The following is an 18196-nucleotide window of genomic DNA, read 5'->3' as shown; positions in this document are numbered from 1 at the left end:
CTGTAGTATATAGCCCCCCGTGTGCTCTCCCCCTCCCATATAGACCCCTGTGCGCTCTCCCCCTGTAGCATATAGCCCGCCCTGGGTGCTCTCCCCCTGTAGTATATAGCCCCCTATGTGCTCTCCCCCTGTAGTATATAGCCCCCTATGTGCTCTCCCCCTGTAGCATATAGCCCCCCTGGGCGCTCTCCCCCTGTAGTATATAGCCCCCCGTGTGCTCTCCCCCTCCCATATAGACCCCTGTGCGCTCTCCCCCTGTAGCATATAGCCCGCCCTGGGTGCTCTCCCCCTGTAGTATATAGCCCCCTATGTGCTCTCCCCCTGTAGTATATAGCCCCCTATGTGCTCTCCCCCTGTAGCATATAGCCCCCCTGTGCGCTCTCCCCCTGTAGTATATAGCCCCCCGTGTGCTCTCCCCCTCCCATATAGACCCCTGTGCGCTCTCCCCCTGTAGCATATAGCCCCCCTGTGTGCTCTCCCCCTCCCATACAGCATGTGGCATGAAAAAAAAAAAAACACTTATACTCACCCTGGTCCGATGTCTCCCCTTCTCTTTCCTCTTGTGGCCGCAGTGCAGCGGTCACAAGAGGCCGCTCTCCCCTGTCCTGGCGCTGACGCAGTCGAGCGCCGACACCAGAAGGGGAGTGCCAATGGCTCCCTCTCTGTCAGTGCTGCCGCCGCACGGTAGATGTGAGCGCTCGTTACGAGCTCATAATTACTGTGCAGGGAGCAGGGGTCCGGACAGCTGGCCTCCGCAGTCCGGGTTCGGACCGCCAGTTGAGGGCCCTGGATCTAGAATATACTAAATATCTGAAAAAAAAGTTATGCCACATATTTTTATAATTGTGAATATTTGATCATCTAGAATACAATAATCCAAACCACATACATTTGGTAGTATGGGATAATCCGGAGTATGTGATAACCCAGCATACCTGATAATCTGGAGTATGTGATAACCCTGTATACCTGATAATCCGGAGTATGTGATAACCTAGTATACCTGATAATCCGGAGTATGTGATAACCTAGTATACCTGATAATCCGGAGTATGTGATAACCCAGTATACCTGATAATCCAGAGTATGAGATAACCCAGCATACCTGATAATCCGGAGTATGAGATAACCCAGTATACCTGATAATCTGGAGTATGAGATAACCCAGCATACCTGATAATCCAGAGTATGAGATAACCCAGTATACCTGATAATATGGAGTATGTGATAACCCAGTATACCTGATAATCCAGAGTATGAGATAACCCAGTATACCTGATAATCCGGAGTATGAGATAACCCAGTATACCTGATAATCCGGAGTATATAACCCACTATACCTGATAATCCAGAGTATGAGATAACCCTGAATACCTGATAATCCGGAGTATGAGATAACCCAGCATATTTGATAATCCAGAGTATGTGATAACCCTGAATACCTGATAATCCGGAGTATGTGATAACCCTGAATACCTGATAATCCGGAGTATGAGATAACCCAGCATACCTGATAATCCGGAGTATATAACCCACTATACCTGATAATCCGGAGTATGAGATAACCTAGTATACCTGATAATCCAGAGTATGAGATAACCCAGCATATTTGATAATCCGGAGTATATAACCCAGTATACCTGATAATCCGGAGTATGTGATAACCCTGAATACCTGATAATCCGGAGTATGTGATAACCCTGAATACCTGATAATCCAGAGTATGTGATAACCTAGTATACCTGATAATCCGGAGTATATAACCCACTATACCTGATAATCCGGAGTATGAGATAACCCAGCATACCTGATAATCCGGAGTATGAGATAACCCTGAATACCTGATAATCCGGAGTATGTGATAACCCAGTATACCTGATAATCCGGAGTATATAACCCACTATACCTGATAATCCGGAGTATGTGATAACCCAGTATACCTGATAACCAGTAACCTGTCGTGTTGCCACATGCTGAGGTTCCCTACAATATAACACCCATTAGGTCCAGACGTTGCCGGATTACAGGACTGTAGCTATGAGGTGATGTATTACACGTATATACTTATTATTGGACGCCCATTAGCCGGCTCCCCCTCACACACACACACAGTGCCGAGGTTACGCTGAGACTTGTGGTTCTCCAGGCGGCTCAGGCTCCCTACTCTGCTCCCAGCACAGCTCCTGCCGCTGGCCCGCCCCCTCCCCGTGACGTGTTTCCGCTTCCGGTGCAGTCTCCTGCTTAGCGAAGATGGCGTCTCCGGTGCAGGAGTCCGAGGAGCTGGGCACAGACAGCGAGCTGCTGAGCTGCTCGGCCCGGGACGTTGCCCTGGTATGTGCCCGGGGGGAGGGCAGGCTCCGGGCCCCGGGCGTCACCTCCACTACCGGAGTCCTCTGGTGTGCGGGCCCAGGAGCCCCGGCCGGGGGAAGTGACTATGTGTTTCCCAGCTGTGAGCCTCCCCACATAGCTTGTCTATAGTCACAGCATCCAGGAGCGTCCAGCTGCTGGGAAACTACAACTCCCAGCATGCCTGCGCACTCACAGGCTGGAGGGGGATGCTGGGAATTGTAGTTTTCATACCAGCTGGCGTGTCACAGGTGACAGGGGGCTGACATGACAGGCTGGGTATATATATATATATATATATATATATATATATATACACACACAAACACACACATACACAGGTGACAGGCTGGGGTTACATAACAGACCCTGGTGCAGCGTCCAGGCCATATACATATATATATATATATATATATATTCACACACACATACACAGGTGACAGGGGGCTGACATGACAGGCTGGGGTTACATAACAGATCCTGGTGCAGCGTCCAGGCCATATACACACATATATATATATATATATATATATATATATATATATATATACACAGGTGACGGGGCTGACGTGACAGGCTGGGGATATATATATATATATATATATATACATACATACACACACACATACACAGGTGACAGGGGGCTGACATGACAGGCTGGGGATATATATATATATATATATATATATATACATACATACACACACACATACACAGGTGACAGGGGGCTGACATGACAGGCTGGGGATAGAGATATATATATATATATATATATATATATATATATATATATATACACATACACAGGTGACAGGGGGCTGACATGACAGGCTGGGGTTACATAACAGACCCTGGTGCAGCGTCCAGGCCATATATATATATATATATATATATATATATATATATATACACACACACGTTATATAACATACAGGTCTATACATAGTAACATGTCCTAGTTCACAATATCCGCCTCTATTTCACCACATGGAGCCTTCGGGCTGTATTCCACGGGACGATTATTGTTTGCATAATCGTTAACGATAAACAAACCAAACGACTGCTATTGCCAGAGACCTGAAATCGTTCGCCCATTTACATGGAATGATAATCGTTACTTGTGATCGTTCTTGCGGTCGTCTTGTTGTCGATATTGCTTTCATCACTACTGCGAACGACGTCTTATTCAATGCGAACGAGCAGCGATAAAAATAGGTCTAGGTCTTATTAAAGTGACTGTAGCACCAGGCCCAGGCTGAAGCACTGGAGGCGCCCGACCCACCCCCAGTGGGAAGAAACCCTAGCCCCTCCATGACGTGACTCCATTAGAATCAATGGAACCCTATCATAGAGGGGCTGGGGTTTCCTCCCACTAAGGGTGGGTCGGCCGCCTTCAGTGCTTCTGCCTGGGCCTGGTGGTACAGTCACTTTAAACAATCAACGATTTCTCGTTCGGTCGTTAGTCGTTAACTGCTTTTCAATGAACGATTATCATTTAGATTCAAGCGATTTAACGATAATCTGAACGATAATCGTCCCGTGGAATAGGGCCCTTACTCATTCCTTTTACTCCATGTTGTGTTTTTTGTGGATTTCTTTTTTATTTTCCCACAAAATGTGTGAGGGTTTTTCAACAATGTGTTTTTTTCCCCACTTGTGTTTTTCATGTGATAGGATTTTTACTGAGAAATGCAAGGAAAAAAAACACATTTAGGCCATGTTCACACAACGTAAGTTAAGTATTAATCACGGCCGTTGTTGCCGATTTGCAACAACGACCGTGATTAATACCTAATTTACATTGTGCTTCAGCTAGAGGGAATCCTGGCCGGAGTGTATGCACATGTCAGTTTTCTGTGGCCGCACAGAACGGACAGCTCACACAATGGAGCGTGCGGCGGGGATTTCGAATGCGGGTGCACACTAATGCGCCTGCATCTGAATTCATTAGTAGTGAAGATCATCCAGCTGGTGCTGCAGTACTGCCCGGAATGATCTTCTGTAACACCGGCCGTTCTGTGATTTGGTGGGGTCACAGAACAGTCAGTGTTACATATAATGTGAACATGACCTTAAAGGGGTACTCCAGTGGGGGGGCACTTTTTTGCTGGGACCGAGGAGGAGGTGGCTGAGGGAAAAGACGTCCACTCACCTCCCCGATTCCAGCGGCGGGTCCCGCATCACGGCGCTCCGGTGCCCCGTTCCCTGCTGCTTCCGGGTGTCTGACGCGGCCCGAGACGTGACACCTCAGGTCTGCTCAGCCACTCAGTGAAGGAGGTGGGATCCGTTTCAAGTCTGCTCAGATCCCGCCTCCTTCACTGAGTGGCTGAGCGGACCTGAGACTTCACGTCTCGGGCCGCGTCAGACACCCGGAAGCGACCGGGAACCAGGCACTGAAGCGCCGCGTTGCGGGACCCGCCGTTGGAACTGGGGAGGTGAGTGGACGTCTTTTCCCTCAGCCACCTCCTCCCCGGTCCCAGCGAAAAAAGTGCCCCCCTGCTGGAGTACCCCTTTAACCCCTTAGGGACCAAGCCTGTTTGGGCCTTAATGACCAGGCTCATTTTTCAAAATCTGACCTGTCTCACTTTATGCGCTCATAGCTCAGTGATGCTTTAACGTATGCTAGCGATTCTGAGATTGTTTTTTCGTAACATATGGTACTTTATGTTAGTGGCAAAATTTGGTCACTGTCTGGTGTGTTTTTTTGTGAAAAACATCAAAATATAATGAAAAATTTGAAAATTTTGCACTTTACGAACTTTGAAATTCTTTGCTTCTAAAAAAAAAAAGGCACATGACAAAAATTAGTTAGTAAGTCACATTATCAATATGTCCTCTTTATTCTGGCTTCATTTCGTAAACATATTTCACTTTTTTAGGGTGTTACGGGGCTTAGAAATGTATCAGCAAATTATCAAATTTTCATGAAATTTCCAAAACTGATTTTTTTAGGGACCAGTTCTTTTTTTAAGTTGATTTAGGAGGCTTGTATACTGGAAACCCCCATAAGTGACCCCATTTTGGAAACTAGACACCTTAAAGAATTAATCTAGGGGTATAATGAGCATTTTAACCCTACAGGGGCTGGAGGAAAGTATTCACAATTAGGCCGGAAAAAAATGGAAAATAGAAATTTTCCAATAATATATTTGTTAAGATTAAAGTATCTCATTTTCATAATAAACATGAGAGAAAATGCACCCCAAATTATGTAATGCAGGTTCTCCTGAGTAGAACGGTACCCCATATGTGGGCGTAAACCACTGTATGGGCACACAGCAGGCCTCAGAAGGAAGGGAGCACCTATTAGCATTTCCAGTTCAGATTTTGCTGAAGAAATTTCTGAGCGCCAGGTGCGTTTGCAGAGCCCCTGTAGTGTCAGCAGAATAGAACCCCCCCAAAAGTCACCCCATTTTGGAAAGTACACCCATCAAAGAATACATCTTGGGGTGTGGTGACCATTTTGACCCCACAGGTATTAGAGGAAAGTATTCAAAAGAAGACAGTAAAAATGAAAAAATAGAATTTTTCCAATAATATGTTTGTTTAGTTTGAAATTTCTCAATTTCACGAGAAACAGGGGAGAAAATTCACCCCAATATATGTAACGCAGGTACTCCTGAGTAGAATGATACCCCATATGTGGGCATAAACCACTGTGTGGGCACACAGCGGGGCTCAGAAGGGAAGGAGCGCCAATTAGCATTTCCAGTTCAGATTTTGCTGAAGAAATTTCTGAGCGCCAGGTGCGTTTGCAGAGCCCCTGTAGTGTCAGCAGAATAGAACCCCCCCAAAAGTCACCCCATTTTGGAAAGTACACCCATCAAAGAATACATCTTGGGGTGTGGTGACCATTTTGACCCCACAGGTATTAGAGGAAAGTATTCAAAAGAAGACAGTAAAAATGAAAAAATAGAATTTTTCCAATAACATGTTTGTTTAGTTTGAAATTTCTCAATTTCACGAGAAACAGGGGAGAAAATTCACCCCAATATATGTAACGCAGGTACTCCTGAGTAGAATGATACCCCATATGTGGGCATAAACCACTGTGTGGGCACACAGCGGGCCACAGAAGGAAGGGAGCGCCAAGCATTTTCAGTGCATGATTTTCCTGAAGAAGTTTCTGAGCGCCAGGTGCGTTTGCAGTGCCCCTGTAATGTCTACAGAATAGAACCCTCCCCCCCAAAATCACCCCATTTTGGAAAGTACACCCCTCAAGGAATTTATCTTGGGGTGTGGTGAGCATTTTGACCCCACAGGTATTGGAGGAAAGTATTCAAAACTAGACCGTAAAAATGAAAAAAATTGAATTTTTTCAATAACATGTTTGTTTAGTTTGAAATTTCTCAATTTCACTAGGAACAAGGGAGAAAAAGCACCCCAAAACTTGTAACGGAGGTTCTCCTGAGTACAATGGTACCCCATATGTGGGTACCACTGTATGGGCACACAGCAGGGCTCAGAAGAGAAGGAGTGTCATTTTAGTTACAGGCAATATGTGGGTGTTTACTGGTTATCTGGGGTGGTAATAGACAATCTCAGGGTGTTTACTGGCTATCTGGGGTGGCAGCAGGCAATCTGGTGGGGTTATGGGCAATCTGGGGTGGTTACGAGCAGTCTGTGCCAATCTGGGGTGGTTACGGTCAATCTGGGGTGGTTACGGTCAATCTGGGGTGGTTACGGTCAATCTGGGGTGGTCACAGGCAATCTGGGGTGGTCACAGGCAATCTGGGGTGGTCACAGGCAATCTGGGGTGGTTACTGGCTGTATGGGGTGGTTATGGGCAATCTTGGGGTGTTTACTGGCTATCTAGGGGTGGTTACTGGCTATCTGGGGTGGTGATGGGCAATCTGATGGTGTTCACTGACTATCTGGGGTGGTGACGGGCAATCTGGTGGGGTTCACTGACTATCTGGGGTTGCAACGGGCAATCTGGGGTGGTGACGGAAAATCTGGGGTGGTGACGGGAAATCTGGAGTGGTTGCGAGCAATCTGTGGTGGTTACAGGCAATTTGGGGTAGTTACAGGCAGTCTGTGGCAATCTGGGGTGGTTACGGGCTGTCTGGAATGGTTATGGGCTATGGGGGGGGATACGGGCAATCTGGGGAGATTACGGGCAATCTGGGGAGATTACGGGCATTCTGGGGTGGTGACAGGCAATCTGGGGTGGTTATGGGCTGTCTGGGATGGTTATGGGCTGTCTGGGATGGTTATGGGCTGTCTGGGGTGGATACGGGCAATCTGGGGTGGATACGGACAATCTGGGGAGGTTACAGGCAATCTAGGGTGGTTACAGGCAATCTGGGGTGGTTACGGGCAATCTGGGGTGGTTACGGGTAATCTGGGGTGGTTACGGGTAATCTGGGGTGGTGATGGGTAATCTGGGGTGGTGATGGGTAATCTGGGGTGGTTACAGGTAATCTGGGGTGGTTACAGGTAATCTGGGGTGGTTACAGGTAATCTGGGGTGGTTACAAGTAATCCAGGGTGGTTACGGGTAATCCAGGGCACTTTACTTTGGTGACAGGCGTAAAAAAGTGCCGGCACCATTTGGAACAAGCGATCAGTGGTATATAGTATATACCGCTGATCACTTGTACTAGGACCACACCGGGTGGTCACCGATCATTGCCCCATGCTCTCCGCCACCTCCGGTGGTGGAGAGAATGAAGCTTGGATCATTTTTAAGAATCCATCACTGTGAACAGAGTCTGTTCACAGTGATGACGGCGGCCATCTTGGATCAGATGGCCGCCCTGGGAGGGGAGGGTCAGTGGCCAGGTCACTAGGGTTAATTCTGGGGATGGGGGGACATGTTTTCATCTCCTCTCACTGTGGATTCACGGTGAGAGGAGATGAAAGCGTTCAGCTGCGCTGGCAATGCCCGTTACCGGTAGCCGCCTTTATACTGATATAAAGGGGACTGGCCGGGACTGACCCCACACTCTCCCCCAACCCCTCAGCTACCTCCGATAGCTGAGAGGAGGGGGCTGCGGGCATTACCGGCGCCGCTGCACTATTCTGCACCATCGCCATAAAGAGCTGATGGCAGCAGAATAGAGCCCATTAGTGATCGCCGTAAAAATCCGTATCGGCGGTCACTAATAACATAATAAATGTATTCTCTGGGTCGCTACGGTTACGGCGATACCACATTTGTATAGTTTTTTTTAACTATTACCGCTTTGGCGCAATAGAAACTATCTTCCTAGCCAAAACCCACAAAAACTGTCCCTGCATTGCAAGATCCATAGCGTTCTCATCTTTTGCGCGACAGAGCTGGTTTTGGGCTTATTTTTTGCGGGAAGATCTGTAGTTTCTATTGATACCAAGTTTTATATGTATATGACTTTTTGATCTCTTTTATGACGTATTTTCTAAAGTGGATTGATAAAATACAGCTATTCTAGTACTGTTTTTTTTATTTTTTTTTTACAGCGTGTGTCGTGCGATATAATTATTGATATAGTTTTATAGATTGGGTTGTTACGGACGTAACTATACCAAATATGTATAGGATTTGTGTTTTTGATCACTTTTATGTAATGTTTTATAGTGTATGGGGAATGTAATGCATCTTTATTAATGGGGGGGTTGGGGGGGGGCTGTGTTGTGTTTGGTGCACACTTTTTTCACTTTTTTTTACTTTTACACTAGTGTACATTACTGTACACTAGTGTAAAATACTTTGATCACTGATACAATACATTGCAGTACCTGATGTACTGCAATGTATTGTATCATGCCTCATGCTGACAGGCAATAGCCACGGCCACCCCTGTCAGCATCAGGCATCTCCATGGTGACCCCGGGGACCTTCATTAGGACCCCGGAATCACCATGGAGACATCGGGACCCCGGACGGCGCCGCGGGACATCGCGATCATGTAAGTGAACCACGGCGCCGTCCGGGATCCACCGGGACCCGTTAGATGCCGCTGTCATGGTTTGACAGCGGCATTTAACGGGTTAAACTGCCCGGAGCGGAGAATCCTCCGCTCCGGGCAGTTACAGGAGGGTGTCAGCGGTCACACTGACCGCTGATCCCCCGTCCTGCAGCCGCCACCGGGCGGTAATTTATTCCGATGCGCCCGCCGTTAAAAGGCGTACGCATCGGAATAAAGCCCATTAGTGGCCGCCGTGAAAAGGCAGCATGGCGGTCACTAAGGGGTTAAAGTGTCACTGTCGTTTAAATTTTTTTTGCTGAAATTAATAGTACAGGCGATTTTAAGAAACTTTGTATTTGGGTTTATTAGGCGAAAAATGCATTTTTATAGTGAAAAAGCAGTTTGAAGCACTTCCCCTTGTTTTCATGATTGTCTATGGAGAGGGAAGGGGTGGAGGGAGATGAGGCATCAAAACAGGACAACAAAGAGTTAATTTACAGCTACATCACTGGGCTATCTCCTCTGATGTCAGCACTGACCTCTCTGACCTCTGAATACCGGCTTTCACACAGGTCCCGCTGTGTAATCCTTCGTTGTCTGCTGGCGACTAATCTCCCTCCTCCCCTCTCCATAGGTTACACAGTGCCCGACTGATGTAAAAGAGTCAAGATTTCCTGATAATGAGCAGTGAAAGAGAGGATTGGGGGGGGGACCTGGGGAAAGTCTTTTTGAATGCAGATAATGGCAGATTTGCCTAATAAACCCAATTACAAAGTTTCTTAACATGGTCTGTACTATTGATTTCTGCAAAAAACAAACAAAAAAAACCACCACAGAAACACTTTAATTAAACAGTTTTCCCCATGGTGTTTTCATCCTATTGAACAGGGATGGGGAACCTTCGGCCCTCCAGCTTCTGCAAAGCCACAATTCCCATCATGCTTAAAGGGGTTATCCAGCATGGGGGCTATTTTTAGATTAAAGAAAAGACATCCACTTACCTCCCTGGCTCCAGCAGCGGGTCCCGCATCGCGGCGCTCCGGTGCCCGGTTCCCCGCCGCTTCCTGGTCTCTGACGCGAGACGTGACGTCTCAGGTCCGCTCAGCCACTCAGTAAAGAGCCAAAGCTTTAGCTTCATGACAATTGTAGTTGTGCAACAGCCGGGGTTTTTCTGTCTTAAAACCACACTTAAAAAAAAAAAAAAAAGTCGTTGTGGTCATGCAGAAAAAACAAACAGCTTGTCAGGCGCATCTCACCTTATAATATGAATGATGGAAGCCGAGGGCTGCAGGAATGAGCTGGCAATTCTTTGTGCAGCGCTCCCAGTGTGACGGTAGGTCAGGAGACTGCGGCCATGTTGTTTTAAGACTTGGATAACCCTCTTAAATCCTTGGATAGGGCAGTGCTGCAATTAGTACAGCAGTTAGTAAACATTAAGGAGGGGTTAGGAGTCATATCCCCCCGGCGGATCGTATACCAATGTCCCGTCTTGGGGGTAGGCCATCACTTTTTTAAGGCTGGATAACCCCTTTAAAAAAAATAAGTTATGGTGATGTATGGTAGCTGTGTGGTTTTATATGACAAATCAGTAATCCTTCATTCAATAGCTTTAATCCAAATAAAATCGGTCCCTAATGGTGCGTTTACACAGGCAGATTTATCTGACAGATTCTGGAAGCCAAAGCCAGGAATGGATTTGAAAAGAGGAGAAATCTCAATCTTTCCTTTATGACCCGTTCCCTGTTTATAGTCTGTTCCTGGCTTTGGCGTCAAAAATCTGTCCGATAAATCTGTCTGTGTAAATGCACCATTAGCGTGCTGGATCTGCTCCATTCTGCATGGTGTGACACTATTGCCATGCCTGGTTGTTCTGGGTCTCAGTGTTGGCCCGAGCCTGTATGTTTACTTCACTGGGGAAGAAGGAACCAAAGGATCGGCATGTCTGCTCCTATAACCGGCATATATTTGCATTTATACAGTGTTTATGTCATACGTGTGTGTCTTTACTCCATACGGCGCTGTGTAGATTGGGATGCCAGCTGTTTGGTCAGTATTAATGAGGTTATGTAAGATTAGAGAAGCATATGGATTATTTTACATGTTTGGCTTCTGCACCTTGGATCAGGCCTGGTGGGGTGAGCATTGCATGTTATATTTATCGTCTTGTGCTGTTATATAAGGGTACAAACACACACACCGTATACGCAGCATATTTTCTGCTGCGATACGCAGCAGATTAGATCTAAATAACTGAACACAGCATCAAATCTGCTGCAGATCTGCTGCATATACGGTGTGTGTGTTTGTACCCTAAACCTGTATTTTGCAATCTATAGTATAATGTCGGTGCTGCCCCCGGTCAGTGCCCAGTCTAGTGTAAATGCTGCCCCCGGTCAGTGCACAGTCTAGTGTAAACACTGCCCCCAGTCAGTGCACAGTCTAGTGTAAACGCTTCCCCCGGTCAGTGCCCAGTCTAGTGTAAATGCTGCCCCCGGTCAGTGCCCAGTCTAGTGTAAATGCTGCCCCCAGTCAGTGCACAGTCTAGTGTAAACACTGCCCCCAGTCAGTGCACAGTCTAGTGTAAATGCTGCCCCCGGTCAGTGCACAGTCTAGTGTAAACACTGCCCCCGGTCAGTGCACAGTCTAGTGTAAATGCTGCCCCCAGTCAGTGCACAGTCTAGTGTAAATGCTGCCCCCAGTCAGTGCACAGTCTAGTGTAAATGCTGCCCCCGGTCAGTGCCCAGTCTAGTGTAAATGCTGCCCCCTGTCAGTGCACAGTCTAGTGTAAATGCTGCCCCCGGTCAGTGCACAGTCTAGTGTAAATGCTGCCCCCAGTCAGTGCACAGTCTAGTGTAAATGCTGCCCCCTGTCAGTGCACAGTCTAGTGTAAATGCTGCCCCCGGTCAGTGCACAGTCTAGTGTAAATGCTGCCCCCGGTCAGTGCACAGTCTAGTGTAAATGCTGCCCCCAGTCAGTGCCCAGTCTAGTATAAATGCTGCCCCCGGTCAGTCCATTGTCTAGTGTGAATGCTGCCCCCGGTCAGTCCATTGTCTAGTGTGAATGCTGCCCCCGGTCAGTCCATTGTCTAGTGTGAATGCTGCCCCCGGTCAGTCCATTGTCTAGTGTGAATGCTGCCCCTGGTCAGTCCATTGTCTACTGTAAATGCTGCCCCCAGTCAGTGCACAGTCTAGTGTAAATGCTGCCCCCGGTCAGTGCCCAGTCTAGTGTAAATGCTGCCCCCGGTCAGTGCCCAGTCTAGTGTAAATGCTGCCCCCGGTCAGTGCCCAGTCTAGTGTAAATGCTGCCCCTGGTCAGTCCATTGTCTAGTGTGAATGCTGCCCCCGGTCAGTGCCCTGTCTAGTGTAAACGCTGCCCCCAGTCAGTTTATTGTAAGCACTGACACTGTTAAAAAAGTGCTATATACATAACTGTATGTAAGCTTGTAGTTGCCTCATTTTGTGTCTGGCATTTTGTTGGCGGTGCCAGTGTTATTCAGAATACCATCTGCTGATCTGAAGTGTCTGTACAGTACCAGCTCCAAGAGAGGCTTCCAGCAAATAGCGCTTATTGGAAATTACTATTACCTGCCGGCTACTATGGTCATTGTGCTGTCAGTAATGTGTACCAACATACTTGGTCTTCTAGAGCTAAAGCATGAAGCTGTCTGTACAGGTACGATAGCTGTCAGCCATGTTTGTCGCACAGCTTCCTGTCCTTATCCCTACATGTACACAAGCGCCTGCACCACCAGTGTGTTTTCCCAGACCAGGCGTGTCAAACTCAGGCCCTCCAGCTGTTTTAAAACTATAATTCCCATCATGCCTGGACAGCCAAAGCTAAAGCTTTAGCTGTCCAGACATGGTGGGATTTGTAGTTTTGCAACAGCTGGAGAGGCTGAGTTTTACTTCCCTGTCCCAGACCATTCTGGTCATGTCTAATCTTAGAACAGAAAGACTGGGCAAAATTCATCATGCCTGATCCTTCTCTCTGGGGAGACCCCCATACACATCAGGGAATCAGCCAGTCATACCAAAAGTATCTTTACGTAAGGGGGGATCTTTCTGCCAGAAATCCCCCAACACTTTTTCACCCCTTTACATTTCAATAGTTAAAAATTTGCAAAAGAAATCAACATGTTGTGGACATAAGAATCTGCACCACAGGTCTATTTCAGAACTGCGCTGAATATCCGTAATGTTTATGCCATGTGCGCATTTACCTTTTAGGGTGCGTTCACACGCAGATTTGAAGTTGCAGATGTGCTTTGAATCTAATCGGCGCCATCAGTGTATGGTATTACAGTTTAGCTCCGTTCACTTCAATGGAACTGAGCTGCAAACCCCACACCCAAACTGAGGACAAGAGCGGAGCTGTTTCTGGAAGAAAGCGGCCTGAACAAACCGTATAAAGGGGTACTCAGGCAAAAATCTTTTTCTTTCAAATCAACTAATTTCAGAAAGTTGTATAGGTTTGTATTTTACTTCTATTTAAAATCCTCCAGTCTTCCAGAACTTATCAGCTGCTGGATGTCCTGCAGGAAGTGGTGTATTCTTTACAGTCTGACACAGTGCTCTCTGCTACCACCTCTTTCCATGTCAGGAACTGTCCAGAGCAGCAGCAAATTGCCATAAAAACCTCTCCTGCTCTGGACAGTTCCTGACATGGACAGAGGTGGCAGCAGAGAGCACTGTGTCACACTGGAAAGAATACACCACTTCCTGCAGGACATACAGCAGCTGATATGTACAGGAAGACTTGAAATTTTTAAATAGGAGTAAATTACAAATCTATATAACTTTTTGAAATCAGTTGATTTAAAAGAAAAAGATTTTCACCGGAGTACCCTTTAAGTAGTAGTCCTTTCTTAAGCATTTCTGGTATTTGCTCTGGGGCTATACCGCTTACGTGCACTTATCCTATATACCGCTCTAATCTATTGTTATGTATGTATACCTATTTTTTTGCCAACCATATACTCTTTGTCTTTGAACAGAAATGGCTCCAAGCGACCGATCTTCCCAAAGAAGTCTACCAGCACCTTGCCCATTATGTCCCCAAAATCTACTGCAGGCAAGCCGATCCGGTCACCGACCATGAGGAGATGCTGGCACAGCACACACTCCTGGGGGCGCTGGAGTGGTATCTATGCGGTGAGGATCCTGCCATCGGCTTTCAGAAGCTGGAGCAAGCTAACAAACCTTCCCAACTCTGCGGACGGGTGTTCAAAGTGGGCGAACCAACATATTCCTGCAGGTGGGTTTAACATGTTTCCGTTTATATGTGAGTTGTTTTTATTCATCCCAAAGTTTAAGGGGTATACCACTCAAACATAACTTTTAATATGTTGCTGCCCATGGTGAGACTAACAATTCCTTCCATACTTGTTATTCTCTATTCCTCTCCTTCCCTCAGTTCTGAGCTGCTGCTTTCTGCTGAAGACACAAAATCTGTGTGTGAGCCTTTCTCTTTGCCCCTCCTCCTCCCCCCTCCCTTCCGAGGCAGCTGATGTAAACAAGCCCCTGACAGGCTCTATCTGAAACTTTGTAGCTTCTTTGTAATGCTGGGAGGGTTATTCTGAGGTCAATTTGCTGATAAATTCACTGTTATTAACCCTCCCAGCATTACAAAGAAGCTACAAAGTTTCAGATAAAGCCTGTCAGGGGCTTGTTTACATCAACTGTCTTGGAAGGGAGGGGGGAGGAGGGGGCACTGAGAGAAAGGCTTTCACACAGATTTTTGTGTCTTCAGCAGAAAGCAGCAGCTGAGAACTGGGGGAAGGAGACTGAATAGATAACAACAAGTTAGGAAGGAATTGTTAGTCTTACCATGGGCAGAAACATATCAAAAGTAAATTTTAAGTGGAATACCCCTTTAAAACTTACCTCTTTTCCATAAGATAGGTGATAATTATCTGTACTTGGCTATTTCCTAACATCCCTATAAATGTAATATGTCAGCTGGCCGTACTTGCCACTCGCGGTTGGTTCGGCTGTCGGTATAAAGTGTATGGGGCTCTCCCTCCCAACAGATGATATCGGTGGAGGTAAGGGTCAAGTGTAATGGAAATTCACCACCCATTCCCTTTGTTCTGGGAGAGATAAGCCGCAGCCAGAGCTTCCTATGGATAGGTCATAAATTGTAATCTTGTTATATCTCCCATCTATATAATTTTTTTAATTTTTATTTTTTTCATCCACTAGTCTCTCTGTGTATCCCTAACCTTAGTGAAGGGTGAGCCGATGCTTGCCCCATCTGAGTTACGTATATGTCGGTCACCCGTGTAGTTTTTCTTTTTCTCTTCTTCTCAGTCGTCTTTATAGTTAGTTGTTTCAATAAACAGGATGATTGTGGCAAACAGGAAATGTACTCAGAGCGGCTTTAGCTATGACCTAATTTACAGTTTGGTGTGAAGAGTGAGCGTGGCTTCCCGTCACATATGTATATATACATGGGAGTCTCACCTCATCTGGCCCCATCAGCCTGAGAAAGTAGCCATGTCCAAAAATAACTTCGAGTGAGATCTGGTCTTATGTCCTGCCAGATTTTTAAGCCGCTGGCACCGGATAACTAACCTCTCACAGTCCTCATTCCTGCTCCCCTCTCTCGGTGCCCCCGGGCACATCTAATGTCTGTGTAGTCAAGCTATGACTTTGTGTTGCCTAAAAAGCAGAGGAGTCACCCCAACACTTTGAGAGCAAGCCCCTTATGCATCCTAAAAAGAAAAAACTGTTTGACATGTTGTAGAGATATATCAGGACTGGAAAAACTTTTGACAAGTCTTCTCAATAGTTCTTTTTCTTTTGTTAGGCTAGATTCACACGTAACGTTTCCGCAGCGGATTTCTTACTGCGAATTTGCAGCGAAATCCGCTGCGGATACTTGCCCATTTACTTCAATGGCCATTAAAGGGGTTGTCCAGCACTGCAAAAACATGGCGACTTTTCCCTCTCTCTTGTCTCCAGATGGGTGGGGTTTCAAACTCAGTTCCATTAAAGTAAATGGAGCTTAATTGCAAACCACACTTGAACTGGAGACAAGAGAGGGGGAAAAGTGGCCATGTTTTTGTAGCGCTGGATAACCCCTTTAACCTCCGCGGCCTGGGAACATATTGTACTGGGTCCCCGCTCCCACTTGCTTCAGGGGCTCCTGGCGTCCCCCAGCGGTCAGCCCATCAATGCGTTGCCCCGCCGCAGCGCACTAATTGGCTGAATGTCAGGAAGCCCCTTAGAAAGTTGGAGCGGGGACCCGGTACAGTATGTTCCCAGGCCTCAAGGGGTTAATGATGCTGAGTTTGACATACTCACAGCGCTATGTCAACCCATTGAAGTCAATGTGCAAGTATCCGCAGCGGATTTCACTGCAAACGTTATGTGTGAAGCTACCCTTAGTCTTCACAATATGTTAAAAGTTTTTAAAGTGACAGGTACATTTTAAACCAGGGCTACATGGTGACCTGGGCCCCAAATCCTAATGATCACAAATTCTGTGCTAATAAGATTTCGGGTACAATAATTGAATGTTGTCACCTTGCAAACTGGCAGAATTCTAACCTAATCATGTGACATGTAGGCCGCCAGCCAACCACATTCTGTATCTGTATTCTGTATCTGTATTCTGTGTTTTAGCAGGTAAAAAGTACAATCTTAGTGCCATTTAATAAACATACAAAAGTAAATAAATTTATGCTACTACTTTCTGTGATCATGCTTTATTGTGCAAACTGTCTTCCCACTTCCTGTCTGTTATACATCATTCCTGTTCCTACTGTACACTCTACCTAGGAATTCAGCTACCCACCACCCCTCATCAGCCTAATCTCCTATTCCGCACTGCCACCCATCCGCTCCTGCCGGATAGCCAGACCTTTAAAGCAGTGATAATAAAGATATTGCCGCAGATTGACTGGGTAATATAGTGATGTTTTCATTGTTTCCTTGTTTTCTCTCGGCAGAGATTGCGCAGTGGATCCAACTTGCGTCTTGTGTATGGAGTGTTTTCTGGGAAGTGTTCACAGGGAGCACCGCTATAGGGTTAGTAATTTATTATACATCAAAAGCACTGCACACTGTAAGTAATACAAATATATGAGGATTTACAGCAGGGGAGGGGAACCTTCGGCCCTCTTCGGCTGGCAGCACATTGTGGTCGACTTCCAAAACTGATTCTGAGAACAAAGAGGCCTCCGTGATGCCGTAGCTTTCATTCTCTGATCTTTACTTTGTTCCTTTGTGCCACAGATGACCACATCAGGAGGAGGAGGCTTCTGTGATTGCGGAGATGCCGAAGCGTGGAAAGAAGGCCCCTACTGCCAGAAGCATGGCCTTAATATTTCCGAAAACGAGACAGAGGTAACGCTACAGTGTCCTGCCATATTCACTGCCTGTCATAGGACTATGCCTGGCTACAATATTGTGTGAGACTGTGCATAGTCTTCTGGATCCTCACTGCTGTAGCGACACTTGTACAGTAAAAAGGGATCTTGAAAAGCTCAAATCATCAGAGTATTAGTAATAAACTCCATACATACAGCACAGGGATGCTACAGGCTCAAGAGCTGGCTCTGCACCATGCTCAATAGGTGTTTGCTGTATGTGCTACACTGACCCCATCTAAAACCCAGATTAGGTTTCAGTAGAGCCAGCGTGATTACATTTTACATTTTTGCCCTTTTAAAGAGGATAGTGAATGTTTGAAAAACACAGCTGTACCCCCATAGTAATATTGGCCTTGCTGTATAAAGACCCCCACCCCCAGTAATAATGCCTCCTGCTGTATACAGCCCCCCACCTACAGTAATAATGCCCCCTGCTGTATACAGCCCCACACCTACAGTAATGAAGTCCCCTGCTGTATACAGACCCCCACCCAGAGTAATAATGCCCCCTGTTGTGTTCCAATATAATAAAAAAAACACATGATATTCATCTATCGCCGGAAAGCAGCAGGACCCTCCATCTTCTG

At 46.5% G+C, this 18196-nt stretch overlaps 2 protein-coding genes across 13 annotated transcripts in view; one reads left to right on the top strand and one right to left on the bottom strand.

Moving 5' to 3' along the window:
- The window catches only part of TRERF1 (transcriptional regulating factor 1), a 132740-nt gene extending 130497 nt beyond the window's left edge, over window positions 1-2243 (bottom strand). For 5 of the 10 annotated variants that reach the window (XM_069955331.1, XM_069955329.1, XM_069955330.1 and 2 more), the window contains exon 1: window positions 2065-2243. The gene's annotated coding sequence lies outside the window, so the exon portion shown is untranslated. Of the gene's footprint in view, window positions 1-1906; window positions 1956-2054 lie in introns of those variants that run through there. The other 5 variants (XM_069955332.1, XM_069955333.1, XM_069955334.1 and 2 more) reach the window with 5 other exon arrangements.
- Window positions 2232-18196, top strand: part of UBR2 (ubiquitin protein ligase E3 component n-recognin 2) — a 54475-nt gene continuing 38510 nt past the window's right edge. For all 3 annotated transcript variants that reach the window (XM_069955327.1, XM_069955326.1, XM_069955325.1), the window contains exons 1-4: window positions 2232-2331; window positions 14229-14488; window positions 17187-17265; window positions 17473-17583. In XM_069955327.1, coding sequence (XP_069811428.1) covers window positions 2251-2331; window positions 14229-14488; window positions 17187-17265; window positions 17473-17583 — 531 coding nt within the window. In that variant the 5' untranslated portion in view covers window positions 2232-2250. The remainder of the gene's footprint in view (window positions 2332-14228; window positions 14489-17186; window positions 17266-17472; window positions 17584-18196) is intronic.

Source organism: Dendropsophus ebraccatus, chromosome 15, assembly GCF_027789765.1.
Source record: "Dendropsophus ebraccatus isolate aDenEbr1 chromosome 15, aDenEbr1.pat, whole genome shotgun sequence".
NCBI classification, from domain to species: Eukaryota; Metazoa; Chordata; class Amphibia; order Anura; family Hylidae; genus Dendropsophus; species Dendropsophus ebraccatus.
Note: the sequence above shows the minus strand (reverse complement) of the source record. Positions and strands in the feature narration are given on the sequence as shown.